Consider the following 12,205-nt stretch of genomic DNA (forward strand, 5'->3'; position numbering starts at 1 on the left):
GCAAAGATGAGATTCTGATCCGACACACCATAATAATTCCTTAGTAGCCGAAAGAATTGCTCTGTTTGATTGTGTGGGAATTGCCACGTATCCAAATGAGTACGGTGGACTGTTTTGCTTTTAAGTACGATTGCGTGGAAACATGCGACGTGTGAAATTCGGAGTGTGCTCTGGGTCGCAGCTTGTTTACGGGCTTGCTGCTTTCAAAGATTATTTCTTCTTGCAGTAGCGCCCGTACAGCGTGTGTGACGCGAGAGCGTTTATACTGGTCGCAGCGAATAGAGCGCGAGAGCTGTCTGGATTGCGAATTTTGGAGGATACATTCTTATAGCAATTTCTGTTACTATTGCGTAATTGATATCATGTTTAACCTCAAAAAAATGTACATAAGTGTATAAAGCAATGTTTCCTGCATGTAATGATACGTTTTGACTGTCGAGCATACCAGTCTTGTGTTCCTGTTAACGGTTAAAGTCTGAAGACTTTCAAACTGCTCACTTTTTTCGTCGAACCTTAAACTCCGTCATGTTGACTTGATGAATAGATAAAAATGTTGTTGTCGTTAGACCACTAAAATAAAATTAAATTTTGATTTAATGCTTAAACATATCTGGCTAGACGCGAAATGAGTCTATCGACATCGCTGAAACAGGCACTGAACGCCACCTTTCCTCGCGTTGCCTTTACTCTGGCCTATGGATCAGGCGTATTTCAGCAAAAGAACCACGATGCCAGTGCTTCTATGGTGGATCTGGTCTTTGCAGTGGATGATGCACAAGCTTGGCACGAACAAAACATAGCACTTAACCCGCAGCACTACTCTCTACTCGAATATTTGGGTGCAGCTCACATCGCTGCCTTCCAAGAAAAATTCGGTGCAGGCGTGTATTATAACACCTTGGTAGTTGCTGCGATGTGCAGCATTATTTACTTGCAGCTGTAGTGTAATTGACTCGTGTAACGTGTAGGTACCGTTGACAGGCAAGTTGCTTGGTACACGTCTCATTAAGTATGGTATAATAAGCACAAAGACGCTGTGCGAGGATTTATTGACCTGGAATACGCTTTATCTCAGTGGCAGAATGCATAAACCTGTACGTTGATTGCATCGCAATTGGCAGATAAATGGGAATGGCTAATTAATGTGGTCGATGCAGGTGAAGATACTCGCTACGAATGACATGATACAAAAGGCAAGCTCGGTGAATTTGTCTCATGCACTTAATTACGCACTACTGTGCTTGCCGGAGAAATTCTCGGAACACGATTTGTACATGGTAGGAGAATTTCGCTATCAGATTTAAGATGATTGCACTCAGACTTGATTGTGTGCAAGTAGAAAATTGCAGGAATTTCCTATATGGGCGATTTTCGAATGAAGTTTGGTGAGAATCCCAAGAAAGTGCGCAATATTGTTGATGGCAATCTTAACTTGTTCCAGAAGCTCTATCAGCATAAAGTACAGGTACGAATAGCGACTCTGACAAACGCTTTGAACTGACTCTTATAGTTTAATTTGTCTTTATAGGACTCTCCTTTTATGTCTCGGTCGCTTACGGATAGCGATGTGTTGCTTGCTAATAGTAGCGATGGCAAAGTAAGACAATCAATTGTCGAAGCACTTCCGTCCAATGTACTCCAGCGTCTTGCTGCCAAATCACCTAATTATGATCCTCAGACTATTTCGAAGAAGCATTTACAGCGCGTGATTGCATCTATTGTTTTCCGATCAAGTCGATCGCAGAGTATTAAAGGCATCGCCACCGCTGGCGGGGCTAAGGCTATCGTCTATGTTGCTCAAAAGTTAAAGCGCACTTATTTAAACCAATTTAGCCGCATGATTAAATAACAAGATGAAAAAATAACGACGTTATATTTTTTTCTACAGCAACAGCTACTTACAACATCAACACCTTCTTGAGATTTTGCACCTGAACCTTTGTCTCTTGGGCGACATCTCTGCTCTCTCCGTTCAGTGCATCAATATGGTTGATACAACTATTGCACTTGGCAACAATGACCTCCTCACTTTGCTTACACGCCGCCATAAAGTCAGGGCCAATCATCGCAAATTCCACAAGTCCCTCCACTGCGCTTTCACATAAATCCACATCCTTGTAACTAATAAGAGCCGCAACTGACTGGACATAAAAATCCTTTTTCAACACCAAATCTGCCGTCGAACGCGAGTTGCGAATCAAATATCGCAAAAGGAACAACGATTTTCGCTGGAGCCGGATATCCGTGGCGCTTTTTAAATTTGATTGCAATACTTCAAGACCGTTACAACTGCTGGACAATAACCTCGACTCGGCTGCTGCATGGTGGCGAACTAGACACGAGATGCATAATAGGGCCTTTACACGGCACGTGACGTCCTCATCCTCGCGGGCCTGAGAGCACAGCACCTCGAGCAAACCGCTGTCCACAGCGGCATCCTGGCAAAAAGGATTGTTTTGCACCACGACAGCGCACACTTCGGCTGCTAGCGCACGAGACGACTGCGGTCTGTACTTATAAATGACATTCATCATGACGCGCAAGCCTCCCATCTTGACAAAGTTCTGGGCATTGTCAATCTGATCGATGCGCGTCAAGAGCTCATCAAGTAGAGCGTCTTTGTATTGAGCGAGCTCTTCTGGTGAGACGTCTGTATTTTCGTCAGCGATCGTGCCATCTTCTGTGGCGAATACGAGACGCGGGTCTTCGCCTTCTAAGATACGAAGAATATCCTTTACGCGCTCGTTCTCATCCATCACGCCTTCATTCATAACTTTCTCAAGAAATTGGCGCTTTTCCTCAGATATAGGCGTGACCTCTGTCGGTGTTGTGCCATCCGTTTGCTTCATTGTCCACTTCATGAGCGCTTGCCATTTTGCTGGGTCAGTCATTACGACAATGTGGAATTTTCGAAAACCACATATTTGAGGAACAATCTAGAATTATACGAAAATTGTAAACGTCTTTATTTGGTGAAATCAATAACTTAATGCATCGCCGTTTTCGATTTTTTTTATATTTTATATTTTATCTTATAAAATTTTGTTTATCGAAATCTGTCAGCAGACATGGACTTGCTACTGCTGCTGCAGCTCGCATGGCTGTTTGCCGTATTAATTGGGCTGCTCTCGTTTAGCAGCCATTTCTGCCGTTGTTTCGTGCTACACGGCAAAACTCGCACTTCTGCTGCCATTCCTCAATTTTTACGTATAGAGGTACCCAAGAGCTACTATACGTGGTTCTACCTCATTGGAGCGCTGCATAGCAATTTGATACTAGCGCTTGTGATCATTTGGAAGGATACTCGAATGGTGCAAAAGGCACTGCATCTTGCGCATCCATTAGCTGGCCTAGTAGGCAACGGTGCCATTCCAATCCAGCCGCACTCAATACTGTTCCTGACACTATTTTCCGTGCATACGACACGTCGATTTCTCGAATCGCTTTTAGTTACGGAATTTGGCGATTCTATGATGCACGCATCGAGTATGTAAGCGACACTAAATCGTTTGTTTTATATCTTGCTAACAGCTACTAATAATTTTAGTCATGTTTGTCGGCATCTTTCACTATGTGGCGACGGTGCTTTCTGTTGTCATTGATCCGGGCTTTATACAATTGTATGAGTTCACGGCTTCCCGTTGGGCGATGTCTGTTGTGGGTATTGTGATTTATTTCATTGCATTCTACCATCAAAGTCGTTGCAATTATTTGCTTGCAAAGCAAAAGCGAGCCAGCACAATGAAGTACGTGATTCCAAAAGGTGACTGGTTTCGGGCCGTGCGTAGTCCGCTTTACACGACTGAGACCATGCTGTACATCGCATTCGTTCTGGTCACAGGCGGTACAATTAAAATTCTTTACTTTGTCTTGACCTGGGTGGTGGTCAACCAGGTTTTGCTTGCGCACATCAATTCCCAATGGGTTGAAAACAAGTTTCGTGAAAAAATTCATGAATTTCCCAAATGGAAATTGTTGCCATACGTCTGGTAAGAAATGTTACGATTATAAACAAAAGCGAGAGCACGTCACAATATATTTCTAAGAATTTATGGGGAACTTTCCACTTTCTTACTTTTCTTTACAGGCGCTTCCGACTCCTTCGTCTCCTCATTATTGCCAGTGTCTCCATTTGACTCGCTGTCGCTTTCCTTGCATTCTTCCTCTCTTTTCCTCTTTTCTGACTCACCTCCGGCGATTTCTTCCCCCTCCTGTTCAGTGGCCCATACCTGTTTGTTCTCTATTTTCTCCGCTGCCTCCTCCCTCATAATCTGAATTCTAGCCAAGTATTGCCCATACTTGTTGCCAAAGATATTGTGGTAACCTCCTGGCCCGGAGGCACAGCCCCTACAGCCACTGTGTTTCTCCTGCACCACCTGTCCCTCCGAGAGCTGCTGTCTGGGCACGCGGCAAATACTGACCGTGCCGTAGTTATAATTTTTGCTGTTGATAGCAAATGTGCTGCACAGTCGTTCGTAACCTGGCTTTTTCCACTTGGCAATTAGACTTGCATCCACAAGTTTACGCCGTACGCAGTAGTCGTACACTTGGCGTGAAATCTTTTTGTACTTGTGAAACATGTCGTACACGTAGCGACTGCGCTGCCAATTAATCTGGTGCACGGGCCAAAGTGCCTCACACTGTCGTTTTCCCTCATGTGGCTCATTCATCCTTTCACGCAACTCTCTATCCAGCGCGTCCATCACCGGTTGAATGTACTCGTAGCCCGCGGGCTTCTTGCTCCATCTCGACATTCGTTACGTTTTCATAAAATATATTTAAAACAAATTTTAATTTTTATCGTGGCATTTGCTCGTCTATTTATCAGGGAAAATCTTCTTACAAGAGTCACCAAACTTCCCGTCAAAGAACATTTCGGTAGGGTCCAACCTTTCTGAGAGTTTTTTTGGCTTGGCACTTGGATCCGCGTATCCGAGGGCAATAACAACAGGCACGCTATATCGATCCGGAATATCCAGTGCATTTCTTACGCGAATGATGTCAAACCCTTCCATCGGGCATGTTGCTAGACCGTGCACCTGAGCGGCGTATAGGAACGTTGCCGCCGCAAACGACGTCTGCTTGAACGACCAAGCTTCTGTTGAAACATCTGAAGGAGCGGGCTGCAACGGTGATACAGCCGTTGAAATGATTTTACGAAGCATGCTCGAAATCATACCTTCTCCCGAAAAAAGACGTACTACGTGAGGCATATTGCTCACGAAGTCCGCGGGGGCACCACTGTCGTACGCAAGCTTCTGCAGACGCGGTACGCGTTTGGTGGGCTCTAGATCTGCAGCGAAGACTGCTATCACTGGTGCTTCTATGACCTTGCGGGCGTTTCCACCCATCATCGCCTCTGCTAGTTTCTTACGGTCTTTCTCTTGACGCACCAAAATGCACGCGTAAGGCTGGACATTAAAGCTCGTCGGAGCTCGCAGTGTGAGTTTTAAGATCTCTTTTAGTGTCTCGTCGGACACGTGACAGGGTAAAAAAGCTTTGCATGCGTAGCGCTCCTCAATTGCATCCTTTAAGGCTGTCGAACCTGTGCTGAGTGATCGTTCATCAGTTAGTAGGCGGGTATTCCGACGAAGTTGGTGAGTCGCTAGTCGACGGGCCATTTTGATCTCAAATTTTGGCGGATGACTTGAAGGAATTCTGTTACTAAAGAATACGATTTCGAATTTTAATTAGTGTAATTACAAATCGACTCGTTTTGTTTTTGCGTATACGCCACAACATTGTTAACCAATTTACTAATGTTTCTATTGCTAGCTAATCCGTAATCATCCCATGAGCAATGCCTTTCTCCTCATCCTGCTGAGCGGCCAGGTTATTAAAAATGTGTTCAAGCGCAGTTTCACTCACGCTGTATTCGTCGACAAAAAGTTCAGTCCGAGCTTGTTCCAGCGCACGGAAAATCTCCGCCGGGCGTAATAGCTTAACCTCGTTTTCTGACGCACCAGGTCGAACTTTCGGGACTTGGAATCGAAAGTGTTCCCCTTGCTGCTCCGAAAGAACGGTGCCAGGAAACATTTCGTCAAAAAAAGTTTTAAGCCTTTCTCCATAGGTTTCTAAGACCCACCACGAACAAAAAGTTTCGGTAGAAATTGCACCTTGAGCGCTTAATTGACCACCAAGTAACCACCCCGTACCCAGATTATCCGTAATGCAGCGACCGCGCTCTGGGGCCCCGAGTGCAGCACAGAGATCATGAACGTTACGAGACGTGATAATGTCCATACTCTTTATATCATAGCTTTTCGAGCTCCGTCTTTGAATAGAGTAGCTATCTTTTTGTGTTTCAGCCGAGAAAAACAATTCAATTTCATCCATCACTCTTCTTCCCTCATCATGGTCTGTACCCAGTGATCTCAATGCTGACCGTATAGAGATCTCCACCGTGTACCCCCGCCCAAATTTTTGTTTGAGGTGTTCCACACTACCAAGGCATTTCAGACGGCCACTGACTAAAATGCCGACTCGCGAGCACAAAGCTTCACACTCTTCCATACTATGCGTTGTTAAAATGACGCAGGCACCATCCTTCCGATCCGATGAGCAAACTTTTGCAATCACATCCCACATTTTCCTTCGGGAGCTTGGGTCGACCCCAGTTGACGGCTCATCGAGGAACACGACTCGAGGATGGCCAAGTAAAGAAATTGCGGTCGATACTTTGCGCTTGTTGCCACCACTAAGACCCTGAGTGTATGTATGTCGATATTGAGAAAGCCCCAACTCCTGAATCTGTTCATCGATGGCAATATTCACAAATGCTTCGGGAATGCCTTTAATTCGAGCATACAACTGAAGTTGCTCTTGAACTGTCAAAAGGTCATGTAGAGCATCAAACTGGGGACAATAACCGATCATTTTTCTTGCGGCAGCTGTACTTGTTGACAAATCAAAGCCGCAGAGCGTGACAAAGCCTTGAGTTGGAGCTAATTGGCCTGTAACCACAGCCATGGTCGTCGACTTGCCAGCTCCATTGATACCCAAGTAGCCAAAACATTCGCCACTTTGAATTGATAGACACAAGTCCTTAAGAGCAACTTTCGCACGCGGTTTACCGGCATATTGCTGTCTTAAGTTGCGAATAAATACAAGATCATTCGGACCTGGGTCATGCCGCTCCACGCGGTGCCGTTCCATCTGCACATCGTCGTCCTCTTCCTCTTCCTCGTCCATTTCCATATCCACGGCCAAAACGCTTTGATCAGCCTTTTTCGCTGTTCGTTTCCACGCAGCCGAGCGGTTCTCTAAAAAGAGCACAAGGGCAGACAGAAAGAGCGACTCAGTTAACAAGTAGAGCAAGGGAGCCCCCACAATCTCTAAATCAAATGGCTGTCGTACGCAACATCCGGGTTCAATGACATCCCAACATTCCGTGCATGCGTCTTTACCCAAGCCTTCAAACGCTCCAAAAAACGATGGCGGCATCAAAGATGTCAACATATCAGTCCCAAAAAGTGCTCGTCGACTCACTTTACGAATTGCGATCTGAAAAATGCCATTGTTCAATGCATAACCCGGAAAGAGCATAAATAGCCACCGCAAGTAATTCTGGTCCAACGAGGAAAGCGTTAATGAGCCCGAAATTGAAAAATCCACAATACGGCACAAAAACGAAAACATACTGAGCAACCCTCCCGTGGCCAATGCAAAGACGAGCAATGCCGTCTGAGCAACAGCGTGTTGCACGTATCGTCTAGAGAAGAGGTAAGCAAGTGGAATTACGGCCCACACGTGTGCAAAAAGGAGCGCAATAATTGCCAATGTGTCTGCCGTCGTTGCCTTGTCAGCACCATCGGGTGTTAACGACAGCGGTACGAGAACAGCAGCGATGCCAATCGGAACGATCGTTATCAGCAAATCATGTGTCCAGCTCGCTGCCCAATAGACAGAGACATTGGCACCACTGATTAGCTGAAGAGTTTTTGCATTTTGAATTGGGTCCTTTTCACGGACGATGTATGCAACGATGGCTGCTGGAATGAAAGCAAATGCCAGCATGACAACGATCGCAATAAGAAATCCATTCAACGTCACTTGAAGCTTCGCATCATCTTTATCCATACAAAGAGTATTAAAGCACAAATTCGAGCCACACGTGTTGCATGGATACCACGGCGATGCCACATTCGTGGCTTCACAACAGGTCGCGACGTTACAATTGACCACTCCAAGTGAACAATAGCCAAAGCTACTGCCTTGAGAACCCGTACATGCCGATCCATTAAAACCTTGATCAATTAAAGCTGTGATATTGTCCGATTCTGCGCATTGCCGCTGATCTGCTGCTGTAGGCAAGTTCGATGCGTAATCAGGAATGAAATCGGCAATTTCAACTTCCGGTAATAATGCCAAGATTATCAAAAAGATAAGTGGGATGCCTATAGCATAGGCGCAAGTTTTAAAATCCCGCTTGGCAATTTGAAAACGTTTTGTTAGAAGAGCCACATATTGCGTCCATCGCGATGGTTCAATACGAGTATACGCTGTGAATGGCATATTGACAGCTCCTCTTGCGGTCAGTGGTTTCAATGACGCGGGAGCCGTAAGGTTCTGTTCGACTTTGTTATCGTGATCGCGAGACAACCGTAGAAAAACTTCTTCTAAGGTTGTGACTGAGATGCCATATTGTTGGATTCCGAGTGACGGCATGCGATCATCTAATTGCTCTAGCATTGTCGGGAAAACTTCAGATGATGTCGTTGGGAGTTGAAAGACCAGTTCGGAGCCCGAGTGACTTAAGCACTTAACTCCTGGAACGTATTGTCGAAGAAATGCCTCGACAATGAGAGCATCACATGAATGATCCGTAGTCTTTATCAGTGTCAAGTTGTACCCAGCACCGAAGCGTTTTTTCAAAAATAGAGACGACCCAGCACACTGCAAGTGACCGTCAGCTAGAATCGCAATGCGATCCCCGAGAATATCCGCTTCGTCCATAAAGTGCGTGGTCAAGACAATGACACGATTTTCACGGCTTTGCTGGAGCAAATTCCACGTAAAACGTCGTGAGTACGGATCCATTCCGGATGTTGGCTCATCAAGGAAGACTAGACTACTGCCTCCTAGTAACGCAAGAGCCACACTGAGTTTCCGTTTCTGGCCTCCCGACAATGTCTTTATCAAAGCATGACGGATCTCTGTCAGCCCTACCCTTTCAATCATTTTGTCAACAGTCGTGCGAAGAGCCTTTCGAGGCACGAGTTTCATTGTTCCAAATAAAAGCAAGTGCTCTTCGACAGTAAGATCCGGAAACAGCACATCATGTTGGGGACATATGCCAATAACTCGACGCAACTCTTGAAAATCCCGTTGTATGGAGTAGCCATGCAACGTTGCATCGCCTGCGGTGGGTGGAATAAGTCCCGTGAGCATTGAGATGACAGTCGTTTTGCCAGCCCCATTGTGGCCTAGAAGCGCCGTAATTTGACCTTTGTATAATTTCAAGTTTAAATTAGCAACGGCAACCCGTTCAGTGCCATCTTGTTCGCGTGGATACACCTTTCGCAATCCTTGAATTTCCAGGCACGTGCCATGGCGTTCTTGCATCGCTAAGGCCGCATTTACTGGCTCAATGCAAGCAAATGGCTTCAATTGCATTGTGTGCGTCTCAGCATCTGTCATTTCCGAGTACTCTCCGCCTGCTTGCGGTGAAAGCGTGGCAATGGTATCATATTCTGAATTGATAAATTTACTCGGGGCGCGGTTATTTTGACAAAACCAGTAGGACTTGCCAAATATGAAATGCCATGGTTTTCGCACCCCGTACTGCTGCGGCAACACCTGCTCAAGATACCATCCTAAACCCATTAAAATGACTGAATCAAAAATCAGAAAGAGACTCAGACGAAACGCACTGGGCACTGTCACAGGGTCTTCCAATAGTCCCGCCGAGTACGCAAAGCCCGTCCCAAGTTGTGCTCGACGCAGCATTTCATCGACCGCTAGTGCAAATGCCGTTGGAGGACACAAGGCAGCCCAGTACCGTGGTGCGTTCGTTTCGGCCGACTGGACGGCATAGTACGGAAAAAAGAGAATGAGCCACAATAGCACCGATGCTATCGCAGCTGATCGGGATTGGTTGAAAAAGGGGGTGATCGAATAAGAAAAGGCCGTAATGGCTACACTAAGGGACCAGAAGAGGAACACGAGGGTTGCGTATTCTGTCGTTGGAAACACGTTGCCGTACTTCAATTCGGCAGCAATGGCAAAAGCCAAGGGGGTTGCTAACACAGCCGTCGTGAGCAACCACGACCCGAGCAACGTGGCACCAGAAAGGCCCATGATTTTCATGACTTCGCGCAATTTATTTTCTTTTTCCATGACCATGGTCGTGGTCGTCGTGGATACAAATTTGATATAGCTGACGAGAAAGAAAAGCCCTAGAACGGCCTGACTCCCAGTGTAAAAGGATGCCATAGTGGAAGATGGCCCACCAATTGCCTCGAGGCCCCAAACTGCGAGACCGCTACATATTAGCGTATTGTTAGCCGCCAAATTGGCCGCCTCGGACGTGAGCCACCCGGATCTCCAGTCGTCGGAAAACGAGTCTAAATTTGCCAACAGTAAAAGGGCCGTGGATAGCAGCACGGGTAAAAATAGTTCCATAATGAGACTTGTAGGACGACGACGACGTAGCAACAAGTTTTTCCAAATTAAATTGGTCACTTGCGTCCAGGATCGTGCCAATCTAGCCGCCACATTGTTCTTTAACTGTTTGTAAACCCGAGAAAATAGGGCTATCGCTGCAATAGCAACTGCCACAATAACGACGGCTGCCACTAAAATTGAGTCTGCACTCGAAAGGCCGCGATCGCATTCACTCTGATATGTAAAAACGTCGTCGATCAGCTCTTTGCAAGATGCCACGACACTTGACGACGTGTTGCAAGCATGAAGCGACGTCACGGCTGCACAACATGAGGCCGAAGCCGATGTCGACTGCTCGGAGCACATAATACGGCACATTGAATTAAAGCGGAAGCCGTCGTTATTTTGAAAGGGGATGCTGCTCGTAATTTCGCGTGGTATCAAATCAAAGAGCCCCGTATTGGTCACACAAAGTCCATACGCGATATCATTTGCCAGCACAGTCGTGACGCAATCCGAGAGCGCCCTCAGCGTTGGGTTTTCAACATTGGATATGTCGGCCATGTAGAGACTTTAGTTGTGGCAGCTAATAAAGTTTGGTATGGCAAAGATGCTGACGCAAACAAACCGCTATATGACCGTATCAGAAACTCTAATTCGGAAATAGTATTGACGATTTGCAGAGTGGGGGATTAGTGGGATAGTGAGAATGGAAGCATGGGACGACGTGGACAGACTTTGTACAGCATCACGGATCAATATCGCCCACAATCACTGAGTAAAGTGCGCAATATTAATCCAGACATGATTGCGTATAATTATACATTACTCGCCAGATGGTATGTTGAGGTGCGCTAACAAATTCTGCACTAGGAATGAAAAACGGATTTTTTCCTTGCAATGAAACAGACTGCTTAATGTGGGTGTCGGAAGATCATCGCAGCATTGCCAGAACGGCTTTAATAGTTCAATTAGCTGAAACGATCTGCATTTAATGGTGGCAGCTTACACTTACGTTCCCAAAAACAGTTTTGTGGAGATAAAAGTAAAGCTTTACCAAAGCCATTATGAAGATTATTTTAATTAATGTAATTGTATTAAATATTTCCTGAGGTTTGGGCGATGTACATGTTGCCTTGCTCATGGATCAACAATTTGAGGCATCATCCAAATTTTGAAAGACTGTTTGGCCTCCTCTTACAAGTCTAAACCAAGAGCTGCGGCAGATAAATTAAGCAGATGAGGACTTAAGCCTCAATTTGCTCATTATTAATATACGATGGCGCTTCCAATACTGCCAACTCCGTATTTCTGATTAATGATCATTTATACGCAATAGTACGAATTAATTGCCTCTTCCAATTTTCTTGAAGAAGATCACCAAGAATCCACCAGCAAAATAAATTACAAGATTCTGTAGATTTCAGGCGTTCAGAAAGTGCCTAGAACAGGACATGAATGAAGCAATTATGACGTGATGGGTTTCGATTGCGAAGCTCGGGTACATGCAGCATCCTGCATTACAATAAAGCGTAGATTCGTAATCCCGCTCGTTTGAAATGCCTCGATCGTTGTCGTTACTGAAGCAATTTGCCGCAGT

General features: G+C 45.6%; 6 protein-coding genes across 6 annotated transcripts; 2 read left to right on the forward strand and 4 right to left on the reverse strand.

Moving 5' to 3' along the window:
- Nucleotides 1-625: 625 nt before the first annotated feature.
- On the forward strand, nt 626-2,851 carry CCR75_005634 (uncharacterized protein; the record flags this gene model as incomplete). Its single annotated transcript, XM_067963713.1, has 5 exons — nt 626-901; nt 969-1,094; nt 1,158-1,277; nt 1,340-1,465; nt 1,529-2,851. 5 exons carry the CDS (start codon nt 626-628, stop codon nt 1,847-1,849), a joined length of 969 nt encoding a protein of 322 aa, XP_067816123.1. The 3' UTR covers nt 1,850-2,851.
- CCR75_005633 (uncharacterized protein) lies at nt 1,899-2,891 on the reverse strand (the record flags this gene model as incomplete). The annotated part of the gene is made up of 1 exon (XM_067963712.1): nt 1,899-2,891. One exon carries the CDS (start codon nt 2,889-2,891, stop codon nt 1,899-1,901), a length of 993 nt encoding a protein of 330 aa, XP_067816121.1.
- A 177-nt stretch (nt 2,892-3,068) lies between these two features.
- On the forward strand, nt 3,069-3,993 carry CCR75_005632 (uncharacterized protein; the record flags this gene model as incomplete). Its single annotated transcript, XM_067963711.1, has 2 exons — nt 3,069-3,486; nt 3,548-3,993. The coding sequence occupies 2 exons, from the start codon at nt 3,069-3,071 to the stop codon at nt 3,991-3,993; spliced, it is 864 nt and encodes a 287-aa protein (XP_067816074.1).
- A 56-nt stretch (nt 3,994-4,049) lies between these two features.
- On the reverse strand, nt 4,050-4,754 carry CCR75_005631 (uncharacterized protein; the record flags this gene model as incomplete). Its single annotated transcript, XM_067963710.1, has 1 exon — nt 4,050-4,754. The coding sequence occupies one exon, from the start codon at nt 4,752-4,754 to the stop codon at nt 4,050-4,052; it is 705 nt and encodes a 234-aa protein (XP_067816122.1).
- A 63-nt stretch (nt 4,755-4,817) lies between these two features.
- On the reverse strand, nt 4,818-5,621 carry CCR75_005630 (uncharacterized protein; the record flags this gene model as incomplete). Its single annotated transcript, XM_067963709.1, has 1 exon — nt 4,818-5,621. One exon carries the CDS (start codon nt 5,619-5,621, stop codon nt 4,818-4,820), a length of 804 nt encoding a protein of 267 aa, XP_067816075.1.
- A 154-nt stretch (nt 5,622-5,775) lies between these two features.
- Nucleotides 5,776-11,169, reverse strand: CCR75_005629 (uncharacterized protein; the record flags this gene model as incomplete). Its single annotated transcript, XM_067963708.1, has 1 exon — nt 5,776-11,169. The coding sequence occupies one exon, from the start codon at nt 11,167-11,169 to the stop codon at nt 5,776-5,778; it is 5,394 nt and encodes a 1,797-aa protein (XP_067816093.1).
- Nucleotides 11,170-12,205: the final 1,036 nt, after the last annotated feature.

This window comes from Bremia lactucae (genome assembly GCF_004359215.1).
Source record: "Bremia lactucae strain SF5 chromosome Unknown BlacSF5_NotPlaced_182_SHOA01000115.1_669280bp, whole genome shotgun sequence".
In the NCBI taxonomy this organism is placed as follows: Eukaryota; Oomycota; class Peronosporomycetes; order Peronosporales; family Peronosporaceae; genus Bremia; species Bremia lactucae.